The sequence below is a fragment of the Rhodnius prolixus genome, unplaced genomic scaffold, assembly GCF_049639745.1.
Source record: "Rhodnius prolixus isolate KJV_2025 unplaced genomic scaffold, Rpr scaffold_1, whole genome shotgun sequence".
Lineage (NCBI taxonomy): Eukaryota > Metazoa > Arthropoda > Insecta > Hemiptera > Reduviidae > Rhodnius > Rhodnius prolixus.
Genome location: NW_027411581.1, coordinates 604,824 through 629,500, shown reverse-complemented (window position 1 = coordinate 629,500; position 24,677 = coordinate 604,824). Strand labels below are relative to the sequence as shown.

Sequence of the window (24,677 nt, the reverse complement as noted above, 5' to 3'; positions counted from 1 at the left end):
ATCAATTTTACTCAATATTACTCTCTGTTTAAAAAATAATGATTAAGTTAGTAGTTTTAAAGCAATATCTGCTTTAAAGTACTTTATTTGTTTATATCGCATGTCCAACTGAAGCCTTGCAAGTTCAGTCAGCAAGTTTGGACATGATATAACATGGCAGTGGAGATTGGCAGTGATTCACTCTAAATTTAAAGAACTCATAAAACTTTTTTATATTTTACAAAGGTAGACAAAGAATCGTTTATATGGCATTAGTTTTTTCATTGTTTTGTGAGTTACTGGTGCACAACAAAAAAGTAATAAATAGAAATTACGGTAAACGTAATTACTTTAAGTGATTTAAAGTAAAAAGTTAAAAATATGAACTGAAAAAGTGGTATAATAGTTACAATATAATCACAATTGAAATTAGGTTATTTTTGGTATATTGGTAAGGAATACTGCTGACTTTTTATTTTTCAAGCGTTCAGAATGTATCACTTACATAGTACAACCTATTTCTTTTTTTCAAGAGCAACAAATAGTGTGTAAAATGACTGAATCTACTCTCGACGTATTAGAAGAATGACACATATGTTTGTAAAAGTTTAATTTTACTTACTTTAATCACTTTTTAAAAGAGACAGACTAGTGACCTATCTTATTGATTACAAAATCAAAACTTGGTCAGTGGAGCCGTGTTGCAGATTTAGTAGGAGAGAAATGAAACGGTCTTTCTCAGATCTTTGGCACCCTGAGACCAGAGGAGAGTAAATTTCATAAACGAGTACTACTAGACCATACACATCTCCACACAGGCCTCTGAAATTAATGAGCGGGAGTTAGCTCTTCTTGCTCACCCTGCTTGCAACCCAGATCTCGCTCCTTTTGACTTTCATCAATCGCCTCTACTAAATAACCTTCATTCTTTGGCAGTACTTAAATTACAAACCTCGAGAAGGATTATACTTTAAAGAAACTTGCGTAGCTTTTTAATACTCAATAAGAAAAACCGCCCAAAAACGTAGTCTTTTGATGCACTCTACTTGCTCGTGGGGCTCGACATAGTTTTATACAATTTTCTCGTAAACATTACCCCTTGCACTTTAATTTAAGAGAACAAGTTTATAACTTTAAACCAAGTATACGAAGCCAGCCAGCAGGTAATATTACATCTTGTTTTAAGAGTTTTAAGTTTTAAGGGCTGTTCTGCAGTACTATTAAGATTTATTACTTTAAAAAAAGTCTACTTAAAAACCAAGTTTATTTCACGTTAAACGGATTGCACATTGAATGTGCAATGCTGGAAAATGTCAATGTTCCATGTGGCTGACCATAGTATGCTACTTGTTTTCTAATTCTGACAGGTTTTAAATTATCGTCAATCTCAAAAGACTAAATCATCAGGTAGATGTGAGAAATTTAATTTCATATCAGAATCAAGTGAGACTTTAAAGAAGTTTTGAAATTATTCTAATACAAACCTGTTGGGTTTAATTTCAGGTTTGGTCTCAGACGTGATTACTGGAAGTCAAATTTCTCTACACCATCTTTTTGATTCAATTTCAGAAGATAGATGCAAATCAAAAGCTGCGCTACACAACAGAAAATAAACATACTAAACCGGAGAAATATTTAATATTGTTCCTAATATACCAATATCCCAAATATAACCAATTACTTTAATTACAAATTGTGGAAAAATAAATAATGTATGAAAATTAATAAAACAAATAGTACCACGAAACCAAACAAACCGTGGATTACAAAATGATGTCACCATGACACCCATTTAGACATCGATTATTAACAGAAAAAACGCATTTCACCTCACTTACACTCTAAGTTAAATATTTACACATTAAATCTATGTATTTACAAAAAGAAAATCTTATGTATATATATATATATATATTATTTACTACAAAACAATACAGTTAATGCGAATTATCTTCCTTGTTTCCTCCTTTTGCTTATTTTTCTGTAGTTTGTATCTAATCAGATCAATATCTACAAATCGATATCACAATATATTGATCAAATGATTACTCTGCTTTAAAAAAATAATTTATGTAGACTTTTATTATTTATTTTTGTTCATATATCTTGTTTGAGGAGAGTTTCTTGGTTGGAAAGGTATGTGCTTTAAAAATCTTACGTGTACAGACTATCTAACTGCTATTAGAATAGAACAATATGTAAGTTAAAACTAGTCTTATTATAGTAACATGCATTACTATAATTCCAAATTTAATTCCCTTCCAAATTATCAATTAAAAAAAATATATAGATATAATACATAAACAATAATAACGTCAATCTGTACCATTCAACTTTTTGTTGTTTATAGAGGTACTTAATTATGTTTAAGGTACTAAAGATAATAAAGAGTTAAGTCATAAAAAGACACGCTTTCCACTATTTCACTTAATTAACATGGATAATCAAATTGCTTATGAATATTCATAAATCGAACAGAGAATTTAATATACATGTTGACAGGAATGTTTACTTAGTTTGTTACCAGTCTTGTAACATACCTTCTTACCAATTCCACCATACTTCACAAATTCGGCATTTAAACATAGGGAGAAAGCAAAAATCACGGAAGCTTTGTGTGACGTATTGTAATAATTACAATCTGTACTTTTTACACCTTTTGAAGAGATATAATATTCTTAAGAACATCTAATCTATATATGTGCTAGAAGACGAAGCACTCCAAAAACAACAAATCAAATACTTGAAGTGAACACTTACCCGGCTTGCTCTAACTACAATTCTCCACGTTCTAAGTTTTGTACATTTTTATTAACTCCGAACTTTGAAACATATTTAATTCTAAATAAGAATATTCAGAACGTAAAACTGCACATTAAACCGAAATGACATTTTGACGAAGCCTAAATCAGTTCTAAGGATTTTTTTTTTTTTAAGAATGGCAAAATTATTCAAAGAAAAGTTATTGACTCTGATATAGTAATATTTGTAAGAGAAAAACGTAGGGGCCATTTTCTAATTCTCAGGTGTTATGAATAATCCTTTCCTTTGATTAAAAATAAACAAACGCAAATACAGATTTGAGAGAACACTTTTTTAAAAACTCAGAATATTTCAATATGGATATTTCCATATTGAAATATTCTGAGAATAACTCACAAGGCTCCGACCATTCCCATCTGTGACTACCAGAATCAGAATTTCCCATAATTCTAGTAATCAAAATGCATTTCAATCATACTGCAGCTCATTGAGCATAAAAAGGAATAGGCTGTCAACGATAACTCATAAAAAAGCCTCTGGATTATCGAACTATCCATCTGATTATAGTTTGGTCAGATTTTGAAATTAAATATTTCACAAGGACCGAAACTAAAGTTCAACTACAAACGGACAACAAACACAAATAATCAGAAAGCATCCTCACATACTCCTTAACCATATCAGAACAGAGCTTTAAAAAATGACCCATAAATAATTCGTAAGATAAAACAAAATTTTACAAAACCATCTTCTTAGACCTGCAACCAACATAAAAAACATCAAACAAATAATGAGTTTATAAAAAAAAATAAAAAAGAAGAAATTAAACTGGTTTTCTGGAAGAAGTGATAAACTATCTTAATTGAATCAATTTAAATGTGAACTGAAAACTAATATCTACTTTTTTAGAAAGATTTAAGCAGGTTGATGCAACGAGTTTGGAATGATCTTAGACTGTACAGATCGTTTGCACAATGCTAAAAAGTTTCAAACCAGTTACTGACTACTAGCAAGAAGCTTCAAAGTAATTTCCTCCAATTGAATGAGTTTAGAAGTACATGCAGTTAGAACAGTAAATGAATGAAACTAATTATAAGTGAATGAATCCATTTGGTAATTGATTTGAACCTTATTTGACTGCTTATCCAGTCAATCACAATTCAATCTAAACTGTTGAGATGAACATGTGGGTGAGGATAAATTAAGATAGTTTAACGAATAAGTCATGGATTGTATCGTTGAATTTTTCTCCGTCGTAACACAATTTTTTACTTATATCAGATCATTTCGGATTTTCATGAATTATTCAGAGATTGATTTGTCAGTTGGACGATTACTCATACTACCTAAATTTCTGTTGCTGGCCATATTTTCCGAGGTTCAGCAAGTGTATAACTGTGTTCTACAGAGCTAAGTCCTGACAGAGCTTTATAAGTGGGAATCAAAATCTCTCACGAAACAGATAAATTAAACCTCTGATGATTGCTAAAAATTTAAAAACCAGTAATAAAAATGCACTATGACGGATAAAATCCATATCTTATTACCAACTTAATTTTTAACAAACTAATGAAAGTGCGTCCAATAAAAATCTAATTCAAAATCAATTAGATCGGAACTGCTTTTTGCATCAACCCTTACATAGCTTGCCCTACTGATTTAATAAATAACACCTTAATTCCATCAAAATTTTTCAAAATAATAACGAAAATAATTTTTAAGTGCAATGTTTATTTTTTTAAGTGTAGAACATCGCCAAATTTCGATTAATTATTTTTGAGATATAATATACTTTTTATACTAATTTATACAATAATTGGTACAGTCACCTCCAACTACCTTATAAGACCATTTCATTAACAAACAAATATAAAAAAATTAGGAAGGATAAATAAAAGATATTTTAAAAATTAAATGGCTTCAGCTATGAGACAGTGCCTCGTTTTTTTTCATTCTTATATCAATAAATATTTATTCATTTCTTGCCTCAAACCTTGCGTACAGTACCTTTCGCGCATAACTTATGTAAATAATATTTTACAATTCAAATAAAATACACCAACTTCAATGTTTACTCCTCACAAAGCAGGTTTATACAAAATATATAATAAAAAAAAATAAATAAAAATAAAAATGTTCAGTATTAAAGCGTTCAGTACTAGATACAAGAATGGGACGTTTTATATTCCGATGGTAGTTTTTATCGATTTTTAGTAATAAACAATCCTTACATGAAACATAACATTTGACCTAAAAAATTATAATTGTTACAGTGACAGATACTCGTACATAAATAAATAAAAAAATATCTAGACTAAATATAAAGAACATACATAAGCGCATGTTTAATTTTTAATGAACAAAAATGAATTTTTTTGAGTAACCATGTTTTTTTCGCTTCTAAATAATTACTACAATCAATAAGACAGAAAACAAATTTTTAATATAACAAGGAAGTGTGTAAGAAGCAATGCCCATAACAAAGAAAACTAAGGCTAAATATAGATATACATAATAGTTACAGACTAAATGTAACCTCTTAAATACACAATAAATAATAATAATTGTGTAGAAATTATACACCTATCAGTCTATAACTTGCTACAATTTACCACTTCTTTTTAGACCAGTGCACATTGCAACCCTTTTTTGTTTGTAGAAACATGTGAAAGCCTAAGTCCTTACAGAACGCAATGCCAGTAAAACATTATGTTTATTAATGATTAAACAAAATCTTTTTAAAAAAAATTTAAAAAGCAGCAGCATAGAACAAAAAAAATTCCCGAGCATGTTTGTGCCTTAAAAAAAAAAAAAAAAAAAAAAAAATTCGAGGGTATACACCTTTAAAGATGGTTCATCAATTTCGAAGTGATTTGATTTCCGCATGTCAACTTATTTTCATAAACCACACTAACGACAGTCGGACAATTATTTTTTAAGTATAACAGAAATACGAGTAAATTAATAACTATTTTGTTTTATGAGTTACATCCAACGTTTTTACACATATATACAAACGATCAATTTTATAAAAGAACTTGTTTGACCAATCTCTGAAGGTGGATGAATGTAAGAAAATTGTAAGTCTAGTTATAAACTTACTTCAAATGGATAAAATCAATGACATTTAATGAAAAAGAAATACTACTAACATTCAAAAAAGAACCTCAGCAAAAATGAATCATCGATTAAATGAAATATAAACGCAAGAAAAAACACCAATTTCAATAAAACCTTACCACAGGTAAGAGTGTATATGAAAGTGCAATTTAAAAAACGTCTTGGACTTCGGAATGGGTGAGCAGAAATAAAAAATGCCAAGTTCTTTCGTTTTATTGTATATCAAACAATAGAGTATGAAAAAGAGGGCATTTTTCTTCTCGGACTTTTATAGTCCAGCCATGCTTAGTCTTAAAAAATAAGGGTAACAAAACATATCAATGAATTCTAAACAATAGAGATGAAATGTTTTACAAGGTTAATTGAGAAATCAGTGAAGAATGTAGCGATAAGATCCCATCAGATACTGCATTCAATAAAAGAAATTGAAGTTCAGAACATAAAAATAAATCGGCTTCGTCAGGCTGGAGGTAAATGTATTGAAACAGGAAATAGCATCCAAGACTGCTCCTTTCATTTTTACGCAAAATGCTCACTAGAGGTGTATTACAAGAAATATAAGTAACGGGAAATGTGGAGGTGTAATATTTTTTAGCAGGTAGAGAACTGTGCATGGTTACACTCACCAAAATTATTATCAAGTAAGAGTTGTTAACATTTTTTCTAAATTCTAAATCCTGTCAAAGCTTTCAGTGTCTGCTACTACCATGAAGCAGATCAACAATACACTACCCCAACGAAACTAAGGTATCTGAATATTAAAAATAATTTAATTTTATGCAGCTAAAAATTTACAATCAGAAGAGAAACATGATAAGATTTGAAATTTCAGTGGATTAAAGCGCAGATAAGATATGGAAGGCAATGAGACCGATGGATATACTGACAAGCAGAGCTTCAGGGAGGCTGTATTTCTAAACGTGATTTAAATAATTAGAGCTGTCATACTAGAGATGATAATACACAGCAACAGTCTTATTTTCTCTAAATATAAAATAATAATAAAACAAGTTTTATGAAATTACAGTGAAAATACTTGTCGAATGATAGGAACTTTTATTTACGAAAAAGACTGCTCGAACAGTTTTTTTACACACCCATGAAATAGTGAGAAATGCTATAGTTCAACAAATTCTTGCAGAATATTCTACGTAATAACTCATAGCCACAGACACAGCTACCTCACAATAAATGGTCATGAAGTCATAAAGGGTCGGCCAAGAAAAAATTGTACTGCCTGCTGATGGTGATTGAAAAGCCTTAATTTTGAGCTGCAGCTTTAAATGCTAACATTAAATTGAGAGGAGAACTTGTATCAAAGTTTTGAATTTCTTACTCTGTCAGGTTTTAGAGTCTCATTTATCTATCCACTTGTTGAAAATAGGTGAACCGTACCAACGATTATGTATCATGGACACAGCAAGCGTTGCTAAAATGTGATAAATAGCAATGCATCGGCGATATTATTATAATTATTTCCCGTCACAACAAAGAGATGGATGATACGATACGCACCATTTGTAGTGAGAATATTTTTGACTTTTTTAGTGCAGAATTTATTATTGAAATACATTTAGTGTGATTTAATTTTGTTATAATCACACAACAATTCTGGCTAGTTGTAAAGCTGGATATAACGAAAAAAAAAGAATACTATGAAGTAATACAATGAGTAAGAGCTATCACCCGTAAGGATTTTCAGTTAATATGAACAACTGTCATACTTATCTAAGGGCGAGAGAGTGTAAATGCTAAAAGAAAAGTGGAAGAGAGTACCAAATGCAGTTCCTCAAAAACTCCTAAATTTCAGAAATGTCTTCACATCATTTAAAAGCTCTATTAAAGCCACATTTTTTTATATATAAAAAATGGCCTATTCCAATAGAATCAGTAAGTTTCAAATCTGGGGGAAGGAAGGTATTTATCCCGCTCTTAAAAAGACAGTAATCTGTACGTGAAATAGCAATGGATCATCGTGCAACATCTCTTTAGAACTAAATCGAAAATATACGTCACTGGAAAGAAATCTAGGCTTTCAAAATTTAAAAATCAATTTTCAATTTACGGACGAAAAATGATTTTAAAGAAAATATTTACAAATGTTCAGACTAAACACAGTGATTACATGGAAGGTATGGTAATAAATTTATTTTGTAAGTTTCGTCTTCAACAATAAATTCATTTGAAGGTTACATTTCCGGACGCACTTGTAACTTCCACTCTAAACTAAGAATAGAAACAGTAACATAAATGCTTACAGTGGATATTCCAACAATGACAGGTGCACTCTACCATCGCATAACAGAATTACGAAGAGAACTATAAACTCCAAAGAAAGAGAAAAGTAGTGGACAACTATGTTTCTGATGAGGAGTGCAGGATTTACTTCTTATTCAGTTATCAATTCAATATGAAACTTTCGGTATCATCTAAATTCTCCTCAAAAACAAGAAAATTGTATCAACTCACACTAGCTCAAGTTTTTATAATTTTTAAAGTTACCTTGGATGTGCTTCAGACGCAATAATAATTTAGAAGAATGAACAAATCAAACCGAAAGCACCCTTCTAGGAAGCATTCTTTGGTCTAAAAAATAAAATTATTGGAAAATTTATTTTAAAACTGCAATCTGTGAAACTGATCTGGAAACAAGCTTTCTCAAAGAATTGAAAAACAAAGAAGTTATTCGAATTTCCACCATTAATTTAACATTAATTATTAAAAATTTATTTGCAAAAGTTATGCATCCTATAGGAATAACATTAACAACATTAAATGTTGCAATGATAAAATATCTCCAAAATAAATTATGCAATTTGATTAGGAAGGCTTCAATAAAAAATATCATTTCGAATTTCGATATACAAAGATTCAATGTACACTTTTTCAGATCCACGAAACAAATAAATAGGCGAAGAGATATGGCTGTTTCCTCATATCACTCCCTCTTATTACGAAATACTTTTTAAGGATGTTACACAACTAATCAGTCGAACAGAGGAATATATGAGTAAAGAGGATTCAGTCGTTTTTAAAATTCTTGGAGAGAAGCAATAAACGTCTGGGGTAACTTCTTCTAACGTTATTTGCATTTAATTATTCATGTACATATATATCGTATATATATATATATATATATAATATATATGAGGGTACTCTTTAATACAAAGTATAATAATGGCTAAAATTAAGGCTACTATTACGTTGGCGAACATCCCCAGTTAATTAAATATTGAATCTTACCATCTGGTGTTATTCGTTTTGCTTTCACAGTAAATTTCTCACCGGAAGCAATACGATTAAGCGCGCCAAAATAGTGATTCACCGTGGACTTGAGATCGTCCATATTGAAATTTGGTTGACTTTTTATTGGCGACGTTGACGGCGTACTTGGTCCAGATTTTAAACGTCTAGCGTTTAAAGCTTTACGTCCTGCGCTTAAATTGCTATCCAATTTTGAACGGCGCACCCTTCGCCTCTTTATCTGAAAATATAAAAATAAATCACATAAACTAAAGCATTTGCACCGGAATCACTTTAATAACAGAATTATTGATTGATTGATTGTGAATGTGAATGAATGTAAATCTAAATGTGTGAATGTTAAATGTGAATAGTATCTATAGTGAATATGCTACCAACTGATTAAGGAAACGATAAATTTTGTTCGAATTGAGGTTTAATGGCGGCCGTTATGATTCAGATGACAAACATTACCATTCAATTTTTAAATGGAACCTCAGAATATATTGCGTCACGCTTACTTAGTAAATCTTTACGAAATTTAGTTAAATTTCATGTGTTCCATTTAAGCATTTCCAGCTTAGAAATGGATGAAACCATCAGAACCTTCTATTCTACATTCACCAAATTCACCCAACGAATTATCGTTTTAAATTTTGCTCCAATTTTGAGAATTCGTCTGTATGAATGACAAATAAAAATCTTAGAATTTAGCAGATAATGGTGCTGGAAGATTTGCCCACTGTCAAATGTTTCGGCCAAAATCTCAGCACCGCTTGCGACGATGGTAAAGGGAGATGAAGAATAAATTTGTATATTTCTTCGACCTTTCTATTTGTGAGATATTGTGTCATGCAGACTGACACACACAGAGTAATATTCCAGGAATCTCTAAAGAAGTAATTCCGACGTCGAAAGATTGGGTACGACTGCTGCGAGTTTTTTTGTACTTCTACTTACATATAAAATTAAAAAAATTCAAGTCCAAAGAAATGTTTAGTTGAAATTAACATACTACTGTGTTGCACTTCCAAAAGCCAACTAATAATCAATCAAATTGTGTGTGTGGATGAAATGTTCTCAAACATATTTTGTAATTTATATTTCAAGCAAATAGCTTGAAGGTTACCTCTCCACTGCTGGTAATCCTAATGTCCTTTTCACTAAGCCTCCGCTTGGTCGGTCTAACAACCGGCGCTAAAGTTAATGGAAGCGACGTGGAAAGAAATGGATTATTTCTACCGTCGAAGTCGGCTGGAGGTGGGATAATAGAATCCAAAGTGCCTCTGGAGGATGATTCATCACCACTGGTGTCTGGCTGGGCCAATACTTCAGGATTACTCTCTGAAGAAGGAGGAGTCGGCGGAAGCTCTTGTCTATCTTTGTTCTGTAACATAAAATTGATTCCATATTCTAATCGATAAATATAAAATTTGGTACGTACTTGGTTTAAATGAGGATTTCAATGATAAATATGTAACACATGAATCCATGAACAAATTACACTTTTTTATTTTTATCAGCCATAAAATTTTTAAAAACATATATATTGCAACTAATAATTACTACCCACACAATTAAAATTTGAGTTTGAAAAACCACTTTTCTGACTCAGAGGACCTCAAAACAAATATTATCAGAGAAAACTCAAAATCGAAAACAGCAATTTCTTCTCATACCAGTAGAGCAAGGAGAAGATTGAATCATTGAAGATAAATCATGATTCAAATCAGAAGAATAAATCTTTATGGCTGATGGTTTTATTACAAATGTATAGAATGATACAATACACGCTTCAAAATTCATTTAAAAAAATTAAATCTAATAATTTTAGCTTTATAAAGTAATTGATGTAACGAGAATGTTAAAAGATCAGCATACAAGGAGAACTAGTACTTCTCTAAGCTATTGTAACTAGTGGCTCTGCGTAATGATTTCTACAGAGTTTGTCTGTTTCAATTTACTTAATAAGAACTAGTGTCATTCACAAGTACTGAATCCAAGAACTGAGAAATAAAATAAATATAAATTATTATTCTTATAATTAAAAAATTACTTATTTACGTGAAAAATGTTTAACAAATTCCATTTAAATTTCTTATAGTAAAGGGAAAAATTAACCACTCAATTTACGACGGTTGAATTGATTGGGTAACCGTATGTGATCAAAATTTGATCAAGGACGTACTTGTGATCTAATTGATAAACCGGTGAAGGTGATTTTTGATACGAAGCATTATGGAAGTATGCTTCTGAAATTGGGAAGCCTTACTGAAAAAGTATGTTAGCCGATTTGAAGTATCCAATCTTTCAATTATTATTTTTATAAAAATCAGAAATTTTTCGGAATTAAAAAAAAAATTAATATCCTGGAAACCAGAAGATTGATGACGGACTGAAACTTTAAAAGAAATTCTGAATGAGAAATCGACTACTCTGGTTGCTATTCATATAAATGTGCCAGCTCGCAGATTGCACCAACGTTCTTGCTGTTCAATAGCACACGCATTTCGTTCATTGATAGACCCTGGCCAAAACTGGCCATAGGCTTGCTTAATTAATGCCAAGGTATTTTGAATTATGCTGGATCTGCTGATTGGACTCTTAAGGCAAATTTTTGTGAGAACCCAAACACATGAACCTGCTTACTCTGGTTGATGGTGTTCACTGCAGATTGAAATTAGACTTGGGCTATTCGAGGGCGTGGCTGAGCGAGGTTGAGTTGTCTGGCGGCTTAGATAACAGTTTATAGGGCTTCAGAATCTACTCTGAACTGTTGGTTAACGCCAGATAACCAACAATAGATCCATATGCGTCGCAGTGAATGTGTGCATTCGACCCATTCTCTCTCGGCTATATTCTGTTCGTTTCTTCAAAAAGAACTAAAGGTCTTATAAAGTTATTGTTACACGTAATAAATAAAATCTTTAAAACTTGCGAGATCCATTCAAATATCAAAATGTTACTACATCCATTTGTATCTGATCTGTACTTGTGAATGACCTTGTGCTACTATCTGTACGCCTAACTGTGTACTACTATTCTGTTTCTAAGAAATTTTTATTGTACAGGAAGAGAGAGAGGGAGAGAGAGAGAAGAGAGACAGAGAAAGAAGGCAAAAACGAGCAAACCCATTCTGTAAAGTTAACATACGGTTCGAGTCATTTTACTTTTGTTCAGAAAAATTTTATAATTTTATGCAAGGAAGAGGAAACGAAACCTTGTCGAGGCTGTCACGACGGACTTTTCTATTCTTTTTGTTTCTGAAATTTTGTAACCTATCAGTCTCTTGTGCTTTAATACGCCTTTCGATTTGCGATCTTGATTCTGGGTAAAAAGGAGTAGAACTTTTTATACAGGCCTAAAAATCAGAATAGTAATATTTTATATATTTTCACTATTTGTATAGAAATCATTTTTTAAAATAAAAAATTATAATTTTTACTCACATTCTGTCCAGCAGAAGATAGACCTTTAGGTAAAATTAAAAATGGTCGAGTTTCTATACGTAATAGTTCTAATCCGGGCAGTCTTTCGTTTATATTAATAGTTTCCCAGTCTGGGAAAAAATTATAATCTTTAATCGGGAGTAAATGGCTAAAATCAAGAAAAAACAAAACTACATTAATAATTTAATGCTCATTTATAATGAATATAATAAAAAAATAGTTAAGAAAGTTAATTTGGAAACTTACTCTGGAGGAACAGGTAGGAACTGCAGTCTTGCATTATTGTTCCAAGCGTCGGACAGTACTTGGTCAGAAAGAGGTCTATTTGGCGGCAAACTAAACGCAGGCGTTGGAGGAGGAACTCGAACTTTCAAACCCCACATTGTTGTACGCTTCTTCACTTCACGACTACACTTAAACCTGAAACAATTAACTTTTGGAAGGGCATTCTTTTACTGTTAAATTCTCGACAAACAGAACGAAAGCAGAAGAATCTGCTTCGCTATATTTCGGCGAAAATCCGTCAACCAGAAGTAAAACTACATTTTTTTCAGTTAACTCTAAAAACTTTCAATAATCATCTTTCATTTCCTTCTATATAGGCATTAAAGACAGACATTGTTTTTTATTATTTTTTTTAAATCATTTTCAGGAACATGAAATATTGAAAAAGATTCTCATTTGGAAGCAAATGGGCCACATGAAGATCTCTAAAGTATTACTTGATTAAAATAATAATCAACTTTGTTTGAAAAATCAAATTGGAAAAAATAAGCTCTATAGAAACCTGTTATATTTGTTTACTTTTTTGTACAGGTACATCAAATTTGTTTAAGCTTCTAATCTTTAGGAAACATAAGCAACAAATTCATACTATCGTTAGAAAACTATTCTTCGCGCAAGTTATAAGAGATTCATCATGTTCAGTTGCAGCATCAATTTTTGAAAGAACATTCCAAAATGACGAAGAATGTTGCTGGAATGAATAATATTGAATTCTGGGAAATTCTAATGTTAAGAAATCGTATCCAACAGAACCTGTCCTGTGTTCACCAAATCGTGCTGTCCACCTCAAATTTCCAATTAATGTTTGAAATTAACACCAAATAAAATAAAAAATGAAATCTCTGTAATTGAACATATCCTGGATATCCAAGTAACTAAGTGCAACGTCCACAAAGTTATAAAATAGCATAAACTGCAAATTACCTATTTCTGTTACTTGTAAGATTAGAAATAATAAGTTCTCTTCTATCAACCAATTGTGTTTCTAAAATCTTTGGTGGAAGCTGCAAATTTTTCCAATTTGTATTAATAAATTTAATAAAATCTTCTACATCTTGGTATTTTTTAGCCATCTTTAGAGTCAAATTAAAAGCGGCCAGATGTATCAGATCGACCCATTTTACTTCCAATCTTCTCAAGAACTCCGACCCAGCGTTGCATAATGTACAGATAAATACATAAAACCTGAAATTAATGGAGAAAAAAATTATTATTATTGTTACCTACTGATAATTTATAATTAGGCAATATTATTTTTTAGGTTTTCAATTAAAAGTCACCTGTCACCAAAAAGAAGAGGATAGCGAAGTGAAGCGATACACCTGCCATGAAACCACTGCCGGCAACGACCACATTGCAACATTTGAAGGAACCATTTTCCATTATTTCCACAATAGCAGTACTTGCCCTCAGAATTAACTCTATGTTGCATATCCCAAGTTAAATCAGCTAACTGAAAGTTATAAAGCTGAACAAAATTATCGCGTCATCTCGAAATCTAATTAAACAAAAAATTACATTTTTTTTTTAACAAAATAACTCATTTGTTGTTCCAACTCAAAAAGTTCGATAAAATGTCCGGTGATGGACAGTGTTGTCTGTAACAAGAGAACACTGTCCGGAGGCCGGCAGTGAACTGAAAAAAGCTCCGGGCGCTAATAACCTTGGATGTTGACGCGCCTTAAATCATAAAAAAAAAAAAAATAATAATAATAATTAATCAGTACATGACACTGGCCATTTCTAACGACAGTTTAACCCATCTTACGCTACATTATTTTGCAGATTATAAATAATATTACTTTTATATATGTATATATGCGTAAGGTAATGGATACTTACGTTGTACGGTAATTTTTTTTTATTTGCTTCCGTGGCCACATTGGGCGGAAGTCGATTAGTGGGTGATGTAGGGCGAAGCGGTGGGGGCGGAGGCACTGCAGGTTGGATCAGCACCTGAGGCAGTGGCGGCGCCGAAGACTTTCTAAGCGGAAGCTGTCTCCTGTCCGGTAGGTCCTGGCAACGACTGCACTCCCACTTAAGCTCTCCTCCGAAGTCCTCATTCTTTATATGGGGCTGCACAATGACAAATTTATAGAACAATAGATTTTTTTTTTTCATTAACATTTATAGCCTACTGTTCAACTTCCAAAGAATTAACTTCATTAATTGCGATAGTTCAGAAAATGCTGCGAAAACATCAGAACTTATCAGTCTGACGGGAATCCTGATGATTATGAGTCGTTCTATAAAGCCTTTTTTCTCACATTTAGAGGAAAGGAGATTGCCATATGGGTCGTGAGTAGCGAAGCCGGAGATTGCAAATGATCTCAATGTAATTGGGCATTTCTGTTTATCCTAGGGCAGCGTGTCGAATTCTCGTAAATAAACGTTTTCCAGAACAATGCTACAGTTATAAGCTACATAAGAGTAAACTTTAATAAAATATGAGTTTTTATATAAAAAGAATTTCTATATTGAAATCAGTAAAAAAGTTTGATAGAACTGCTTTTACGTATTCAGTACTAAAAAGATTTTATCACTAAAAGATTAACTAATATGGTTAAATTACCTGGTGACACAATTGGTGATAGCCTCGAGAACACTTATCACAGACGGCGATGTCATTGTCAGCTTTAGTTTCTGAAGATTTACACTTAACACAAGTAACATCCACACCTGTGGACAGCTTTGCTAAACGAGAGAACGTGGACCAACTTTCAGTGTTATCTCCAAATTTTACTAAACACTGTTCTCTAGACAAGTCAATCTAAACCAAATGTATTGTTTAGTAAATACGAATTTTCCTGAAGTAACTATAATACGGTATGAGTATCACCCCACCTTAATAACGGCTCCAAAGTAGAAGTTGCCATCTCTTCTCTGCATGAGCACTTCGTCACCAATACAAAAACTTAGTTTTTCTCTGGTGGTACTGTCAGGAGGAGGATGTTCTCCCGAACTAGAATCCTGCAAAAAAAAAAAAAATTAAAAAATCTCAACTAAAATTTTAGACTGTAATTGAACATTAATGATCACATTTATATTAACGAGCTAGCTTATTTTCTCGGACAACACCCAGATCAGTATTACAGGTAATCTATATACATTAGCAAATACATACCCGTTTCTTAGCAGACATCATGAAATATTTAAGGATCAACAATGTTTATCACTTTTTAATGAGACTGCCTCTAAGAATTTAGGACCTAGATTCATCTCAATTAATAAACTTTTCTGTTGCCAGAACAAGTAGACTGAGGTCAAAAACTAAAATCAAATTTTTAATATATGAAAAATAAAAAAAATAAAAAGTTAAAAGCTTTCACAGTACATGAAACTTTGACAACACAAAATAACTCCCATACTTAATATTTATTTTAAATTTTCTTAAAACTATAACCCCAAAACCGAACAATTTATAGTGCACCTTATTAGTAGCTGGATAAACATAATTATGGGATTTCAAAACAATATTAGAGTCAAGCTTGGTTATACAGTTGGACAGCCATGTTTGAAACTACAGCAGGCCCCACTCCACAGAGGTGACTGCACTGTAACTCTGGAAATTAGCGGCAAATTGATATCCAACCTTCGACCGAATAAACCACTACTGCAGAATTTCAGCTATTTATGTTGTATTTAATACGTATCAGTGAGCTCGCTTGAATTAAATAAAAGTAAGTGACAGATTATTTCTAGTTAAAATGAACTCATGAGTAAATTAATTTACAAATGGCGGGGGCTTTTATTTATTCAATTCAAAAACAAATCTAAATCATTGTTTTCCTTCCTAACAGGGATAGAATAGGATACCGCAATACTGGCACTAATGAAATAAATTACTAGATTTAATTAGTGTAGCACTGAAAAAAAGAATTTAGAGAAGCCTATTGCAAATCCACACAGATTTTATCGTATATTTATTTTTTTTAATATAATGCACACATTTCACAATGTACAGGATAAGTTTACATGGTGTTGGATTTTTAAGCATGAATAGATTACCAAAAAATGCTATCGACGTAAACTTTTAGCAGTTCCCTAATAATCCAAATACCAAAAATTCTTTATTGATGGAAGAAAAAAATCATTGTTTAACCATTTTATGGATTGGTCAATCCATTTATAACAGTTTTTTGTGGTTACATATTTTCATAAATACGAGTACTTGAATAATTTAGTGTAATAGGTTTCCGAGACTGGGAAAATTCTTTTTTGAATAGCTTATTCTTTTCTAATCCATTTTACAGCATTCCGCCAATAATTTAAAAGAATTTAGAAGTATTACGCTTAAAATATACTGGTCAAGTTACCACCATGGCATTTCTAAATTGTGTTGACATTTAGTAAGGTTATAAAAAACCTCAGTACCGGTACTTCGAAGATCGTACCGCTGAGGTTCGTTCTTGCAAAATACTTAGCTGTAGTTGGATATCGAGTGCTTGGTGAAGAAAGAATGGACAACAAAGTATGTTGCGTGCTTGTTCTCAAATTCATTTCATTTCTTGCTAACTAGTTAATTTGTATTTTTAATAATTGGCCAGGATTGGGGAAATATGTCACAATCAGTCAGCACAGCAATGGATAATTTAACATCTGCTCTCAGCAGTAATATTATTCCAAATCAAGAATATCTACTACAAGGTAGTGTACTTGATACAGCTGTAGAAGTTTTACTACAACGACTTCGAGGACTATGTGACAATGTTGACACTGGTCCCGAAACATTTCATGATCATGAAATGTGCTTTAGCATAAGTAAGCTTGTTAGAATGTTTTTTTGGTTATATTAGTTTTTTGAACAGTTTCGTGCTGCAGTATTTTATATTTTAGTGAATTTAGAGTCAGGGACTAGTCCACAACCTCTTGTACTGCGAGTTCGTCGGGCAATTGATTATTCGGACATGCCTTGGCAGCTGAGATACATTGGTCAGCCGGAAGGAACAGGTATTAAACTAAGTTTATTAACAAATATTTAAGTGGTATAAGCATAAATTGAAGTTTATTTAAAAGTTTTTCTTGGATATCTACGGAATCCAGGTGACAAATCAAGGCCTACACTAGTAAGAAGCAGTATAGACATCGGTACAAGTGCAACAGTGGTAGATTTTTTACAGGAAATGGGATGTCGGATGGATTTCGAATATATTGCTCGTGGTTATATGTTCCGAAAAGGCAGAATGAAGGTTATGGTTTCAAAAATTTTCAAGGTTGGTGCCAAAATTATTTTTTAACTTTAAAGAAAGTTACTTATTTGCTCGTATATACCTTAATTTGTTAATGAGAAGGTTCATTTTATAAATCAAATAAATGGAACCTAAAAGTTTTGTCACTTTTGTGAGAAGGCAATAGAAAGGCAATGGTACCTTCTCTAAAGGCAAATTTCTGTAATGTTTTTTTTTTTCTTTATTTTCGGATATCGGCCGAGGAACTTTATCAATTTGGTTGCAACGACCAAGATTAAGATTACATCTATGCTCCACGGCACCGTAGCCAAAAGTGGCTTATTGTGCCCTCCCGCTTAGGATGTAGTGGACGAAACCTCCCCTACTAAGAAGGTTTAGTTCTATTTGCGCTATTATTTCTTTTGGTCTCAAAGAGCCAAAGGCTTCATAGCGCAACCTCTAGATTGCAACGCAATCGAACAACAAGTGAGAAGCCATTTCCTCCTCTTCCTGACACAGTCTGCACAACGGTTCCGAGCTAATAACCCCCACCTTTTTCAGATGCTTTCTGAACCTATCTTGCCCCGAGAATAGGCCTGTGATCAGAGTAATCTGATTCCTTCCCAAGTATAGAGTCCACAGGTTGGTGTCATCCGTGAACTACATTCCTCCCTTCAAGCACTGTTCTGTCCAGTTGCAATGACCATTATATATGTAATATATTTGTACACCATACCCTTCTGAACATAAATACAGAATGTGCTTCACATCATGTACATCTAACATTGGGTTCATTTCATCACCACATAGCCTTAACCTCGGTGGCATATCCACCACCCTCAAAAAACAACATTTTTTGTTTTTAAGATTTTGCTTTATTTCAGATGAATCAACAAAAATCTTCAGATTTAGAACCAATATCGCAATCGTATCTAGTAGAACTGAGTGTCCTCGCGCCAACTGGCCAAGATGCAATTGCCGAAGATATGAGAAATTTTGCAGAACAGTTAAAGCCTCTAGTTATCTTAGAAAAAGTAGACTACAAACGATTACCTATGTCTATGGGTCCATAACATCCGCTTAACGAAGAAGTTCTTCTGCTTTAATAAACTTTTATTTATTAAATTTTATATTTTTAGTAATTTCTTATTTTTTTATGTAAAATCAAATGTTTTATTTATTTAAATTTAATGGATAGACTAGTAATATGAAATATTTTAACTCTAAAACATCAATGATTTTATGTTTAATGTTCTACATGAACTGTAAAAGAGAAGCTGAATTTAAAAACGTCGTATAGCGCACTTTACCCAAAACAGTTTTTGCTCAGTTATGTGAGTTATTTGTAGGTGATTGGTTAAGTGGTTAGGAGTGTAATGTACTTTTAGTTGGAGACCACAGTATGAATCCCGCGAGTGACTTTTATTTGTTATTAAAACTGTCCGGTAGGACAGTTGTATAAGGATTGATCGTCGAAAAGTGCACGAAAAAGCGTAACGTTAAAAAACACCCAACTTTGACAATTTTTTTCTCTTTTTCTATAAAAGATAAAATTCCCAAATTTTCTTTAAAATATAGGGCAAACCCTCCTTTATAACTGTAATTTTTTTGCAACCCCCCAGACCTAATAGATTTCGAGAAAAAAGTTACCGAAAATGAGCAAAAAACGGCATTTTCAGAAATTGTTCTTCTTCTTCTTCTTCTTGTTGTTACCTTTTTTATAAACTACGTAGCGCCTAAACGCGAGAACCGATTTTCATGAATGAGGTGACATTCGATTCGGAATTTTATGTAGATGTGCCTTTTGGGGGTCTCGACGCTGTACACCGAACTAGAGAGGAGTTAGCCCCCTTTATGTAAGGCCCCCTTCAAAATTATTATTACTAATTACTCTGTAAATCTTAGCCCGATTTTAATAAAATTTGGTAGGATGATAGAGTTAGGGCTCCCCTACGTAACATTAAAGCGGCGATCTGCTCTTACACTAGTTAAGGGAAAGTATAGCAATCGTTTCAAATTATCGACAAGTGAACTGATTTTCATGAATGAAGTGTCATTCGAAACGAAATTTTGTACAGATTTGCACTTTAAAAGTCTCGTCGCTACGCCTCATATGGAGGGGAGTTTGCCCCACCCAAGTATGGCCATTTCTAAAACTATTATTACCAATATTTCTATAACGCTTTGTCCGATTTTGATAAAATTTAGCACGAAGAAGTGATTAAAGCTCCTCTACATGGCTGTGAAGTGCCATCATGCTCTTACACCTACTAAGAGGAAGTACTGAAATCGTTAAAATTATCAATGGGTGAACCTACATTAATGAATTGTCGTTCGATTCAAAATCTTTGCCTTTTAGGGAGAAGTACTGTAATCGCCCGTTTATTTTTCTTACTCCTCTTAAAAGGAAGGTCTGAAATCGCAGTTTAAATTTGCTTTTTACGTACAAATACCTTCCTATTTTATATAAAAAGGCTTTCTCAAAAAAATTGTTATTGAGGATGGTATGGGGACCGCAACTATAATCATTCTTTAAAAAGATCTCTCCAGTGGTAGTTACGGTTCCTACTTAACACCTTATCAGGTTATAATGATAGAATTGCTTATTCCAAATTTAAAAAAAACAGTAAAGCAGATATGTAACTTAGCAAAATAGACAAAAATGAAAATCTATCCAAAAGGTACAAAAATCTCCTTAACAAAAACTTACAGTTTAAAAAGTTAAGTATAAGGGTTGATTAAACGCCAAAAGGTACACAAATCAGCAAGTACCCAACATTTCATTCAAGCTTAGTTGATATAATTTAAGTAATTTTGCTGCATTAACTTTTCCTTCACATTTTTTAGAATTTATTAGATGTCACAGACCCTTATACTGGCCATTTTCATCTACAAAAAATTTGTTCATGTAGCACTGTAGATTGACTGTAATATCTATTAATCTATAATAATCAAACTATTAATTACAGGTTAATAAGAAAACGTTATAAAAAATAAAAAAAATTACGAGGCTACAAAATTTAAAAACTTTTTTAAAAAAATGCTTACACCAACATACATCAATGATTTCGATTATTTTATTTTTAATAAAAATCGTCTGTTTAAGTTTATTCTTCGATTAAAGTAATTGTTATTTTATGTAGTAGTCAAACGTTTATAATAATAGGTAATAATTATCTGGCTTTATCGCAAATAATATAGTTTTCTTCAATCACACTCTCAATGTAGCTGTTCTTCTCACAATGTTATATATATGTTATGTAATATAAAATAAATAAGTATTGCATACTTTTAGGACAGCTAATTATTCCAGTATTTTACTGTAAGTAAAATTAAATTACAATTGAGAAATGAATAATTGTTGTTGAATAATCTACTTGTTATTAACTATGTGTTATTTGTGCTCACGAATATTTCGGTAAGACGAATTCAAGTCTGAAATATTGTTTTAAATCCTCCGTGATTCAAATTTAAACAGCAGCCGACTCTAACTTTGTCTTTTTCTACTTTAACATGCATGTATAAGATGTGACAACTTCAGAATAAAGGGCATATTAAAGATAAATCAGAAGAATAATTTGGAATAGAGTTAAAATAAAGTACCTATTTAAAAACGAAGATATAATATACATTTTATCATAATTATAACCAAATAATATTATGAACGAACTGGCCAGCATAAGGGTCTGTGACATCTAATAAATTCTAAAAAATGTGAAGGAAAAGTTAATGCAGCAAAATTACTTAAATTATATCAACTAAGCTTGAATGAAATGTTGGGTACTTGCTGATTTGTGTACCTTTTGGCGTTTAATCAACCCTTATACTTAACTTTTTAAACTGTAAGTTTTTGTTAAGGAGTAAAAAATGTTAATGATTATATGCTTCCTCTGTTACTAAATAATGAGGAGCAAATACCTTTGATTCACTCCTTAAGAATAAAATTCTTTCCATACAATTCTACAAGAATTGTAGGCCTTGCTTAAGCCTTCCATTTAACTAACGTCTCAATCTTCCCCTGGCGCTGCATACGACTCTGCGGGGCGTGGTCCTCCCTCCCTAAACTAGAGGACCTCTAGTTCTGCGCCTCCAGGAAGCCACCTAACCATCACAATCAATTGTGTGATTTACCTAGGTTTGATTTACATTTTTAATAGACTGTGCACAATATCTTCCGCAAAGAGGATAGGCCAGCTTGCTATATCCAACATACATTCCACAGAATCTGTTGTGAACACACACTACTTTCTCTCTTTTTTGGATGATTCTTTATTTAAAATAAGAGGCGGCTGGTTCTTTTAATCTCCACGGTTTGGAATGAATTTAACATGTATTATCTCAAAATATAATTTCTACATATTATATTCGCTCTAACATAATGCAGGTGGTAAAATAGTAGAAATCGTAAAATGGCAACAATCGCGGAAATAAAAAACAAAAATTAAGAACTTCGTACTTTTGTTCAAGGGGATTCTCTTAAAACGCGGAATCTCAGCAAATCATGCATTTAGTTTTCTCTATAAGTTATTCGTTATATGGAGGTAATACAGACATGCACTCACCAGGGAAGTCTGGATTTTCTCCAGAAAATACATTAAAAAAAGGAAAATTTTAAGAATATATAAGATAATGTCCATGAGTACACTTCGTTTTAAGGAAATCGTCACCATGTAAAGTGATCTTCCAGTGTGACCCTGATCTATTGGACCTAAAACAAATCTAAAATTTGAATTTACACAGTTTCCAAGTTTATTTACTGGTACTGTCCACAAATGTATCAATTAAAAAAACAAATACTAATACTTTCTGAGGAGATCTCAATCTGGTGAAAAATCAAAATAGAAAATCTACATCAACTCAATTCTTCTTCTTCCGAGTGATAAAAAAAAAAAAAAATCATCGGTCTTTCAATTATCATTACTATTCTTTAATTTGTTATTAATGGCAGCTCATTATGTGAATATTGATGTAAGCCATCTTGGAAAATTCTACAGTTGAACGTTAACTTTGGTGTACATACTAGAGCTCCACCTGAAAAGAAAATCTATCGGCTTTAGAAATAGGAAATTTTTATTAAACTAGATTTATATATAGTATATACCTATATATGAGTATATTTATGAACATTAGGTAATTGTTAAAGTGACAGCTTTTGGTAAGTACCCTTAATGCTGTACATAAACGTTTTATTAGTGTAAAAGTGTTAAGTACTTGATGTTAAGTAATATTACGAGTAAGTTGCTATTAAAATGAGATTTATTTTTTTAGGTAATTTTTGTAAAAGGAAGTACTACAATTCTTACTACAGTAAGAAATTTAAGTGTACGTTTTATAGACCCTGTTGTCTAGGTTTGTGAATTATTATTTCTGTAGATTAAGATAAAATTCCTTGAGAAATGTAGGCTTATAGATCTAGATTTGCAGATTTGTGTATTCTTTCAATATATTTTATGAACATTCGAAGCGTTCGCAGAGTCAGAAAGCTCTTTAGAAAGAAGAACTATAAGAGCCAGTCGTTCTGAATGCGAAAGTTGGCACTCCGCGTTCTAAAATGTGTTTTAACCGTAAATATTGATTGTGCTCTAAATACTTGCTGCGTTCCACCTTCCTCCTTACTCAGAAAAGAAGAAAAAACTATAAATATATACATATATTAGATATAGGCACGTAATCCGCTGACCTCTGAGCTATATAGTGTTGCTGAAGGCAGCATCTCAGTATTAATATAAAAGGGTCGCCCAGCAGGATGACACAGTTCCGAGAGTTCCAAGTTGAAGTGCGTTTCTTTTACACCGTGCTAGTCAGTTCCCGGGAGCTCTGCAATCAGGCCAGATGTATTCTGTGAAGATGTTAGTGTAATTTAACTTTTAAGTAATTATTTAACCGTTGTGTGTATGGACACATTTGTGAATTCATTATATTTTTGTCAACTTTGGAAATGTTTTTTTAAAAAAATACTTGGCGTTACCCAATACCTAACTTATATATATGTATAAATAAAATTTATTTTCTGGAAATCAAATATTTAAATGAAGGGATACAGAACTGAGATAAAATCTAAAAAATGTTGTGTGTAACCTTCACTCCATTTTCTTCCTTGATGAAATTTAACGCATTTCAAAATTAATAATTTTTCTCAAACGATTAAGTTCTCTATTCATAAAAAAACAAAAATTAAAAAAATGGTTTAATGGTTCCCGAGTACTCCCAGGGGTAAAAAAAATCCATAAATTTAGACAATAAAGCAATAAAAGTCCATAAATAATTGATTCTGAGAACAATTCAGCAAAAATAAGCAGCGATTTTCAGGAAAACCTTTAATGTTTTATGTCGAGAGGCAGTCATATTATCAGCAGTCACTCGATGCTAATTAGTTACTGGAAAAAAAAACCTTTAAGGAAATTCGCCCTTTCGAGCAAGCGATTTTCTTCAGATACCTTACTACCTATTCTTCCTTTGAGGAAGGGGTTTTTTTTAACTTAAAATTTTGCACTTTGGCATTTTGAGGGAAGCTGAATCCCCCCTCCCCCCCATACTGGTCCAGATCGGATTTCAATTAAGATCATGAACAGCCGTTTTCCGACGAAACAGAAATTCTGTGCGTTGGCACTTCTCTAGATTTTCTTGGAAAGCTTCTCTTCAGGTTTCATAGTTTCACTTGAACCAAATA

General features: G+C 32.1%; 2 protein-coding genes and 1 long non-coding RNA gene across 14 annotated transcripts; 2 read left to right on the top strand and 1 right to left on the bottom strand.

Annotated features, from left to right (window-relative positions):
- Positions 1 to 290: 290 nt before the first annotated feature.
- Positions 291 to 1,672, top strand: LOC141452078 (uncharacterized). The gene is made up of 2 exons (XR_012457213.1): positions 291 to 430; positions 1,483 to 1,672. It is a non-coding gene; the product is annotated as an uncharacterized lncRNA (long non-coding RNA).
- Pcl (polycomb protein Pcl) lies at positions 1,576 to 16,406 on the bottom strand. Of its 10 annotated transcripts, none has more exons than XM_074123816.1 (14): positions 16,270 to 16,406; positions 15,964 to 16,109; positions 15,684 to 15,809; positions 15,412 to 15,609; positions 14,682 to 14,915; positions 14,120 to 14,307; positions 13,764 to 14,024; positions 12,801 to 12,974; positions 12,555 to 12,702; positions 12,326 to 12,466; positions 10,235 to 10,492; positions 9,106 to 9,346; positions 8,365 to 8,448; positions 1,576 to 1,989 (listed from the first exon to the last, which is right to left on the bottom strand). In XM_074123816.1, the coding sequence occupies exons 2-13, from the start codon at positions 15,982 to 15,984 to the stop codon at positions 8,411 to 8,413; spliced, it is 2,028 nt and encodes a 675-aa protein (XP_073979917.1). In that variant the 5' UTR covers positions 15,985 to 16,109; positions 16,270 to 16,406; the 3' UTR covers positions 1,576 to 1,989; positions 8,365 to 8,410. The 10 variants fall into 10 exon arrangements, 9 of the variants coding, with proteins under 9 accessions (XP_073979917.1, XP_073979897.1, XP_073979901.1 ...); XM_074123813.1 differs by lacking the exon at positions 1,576 to 1,989 and adding an exon at positions 3,129 to 4,992; XR_012457209.1 differs by having other exon boundaries at positions 8,365 to 9,346.
- On the top strand, positions 16,381 to 23,946 carry MED18 (mediator complex subunit 18). Of its 3 annotated transcripts, none has more exons than XM_074123874.1 (6): positions 16,382 to 16,519; positions 16,640 to 17,310; positions 17,387 to 17,600; positions 17,685 to 17,789; positions 17,883 to 18,052; positions 18,892 to 23,946. In XM_074123874.1, the coding sequence occupies exons 2-6, from the start codon at positions 17,299 to 17,301 to the stop codon at positions 19,078 to 19,080; spliced, it is 690 nt and encodes a 229-aa protein (XP_073979975.1). In that variant the 5' UTR covers positions 16,382 to 16,519; positions 16,640 to 17,298; the 3' UTR covers positions 19,081 to 23,946. The 3 variants fall into 3 exon arrangements, with proteins under 3 accessions (XP_073979983.1, XP_073979975.1, XP_073979971.1); XM_074123870.1 differs by having other exon boundaries at positions 17,676 to 17,789; XM_074123882.1 differs by lacking the exon at positions 16,640 to 17,310 and having other exon boundaries at positions 16,381 to 16,519; positions 17,676 to 17,789.
- The last annotated feature ends 731 nt before the right edge of the window (positions 23,947 to 24,677 follow it).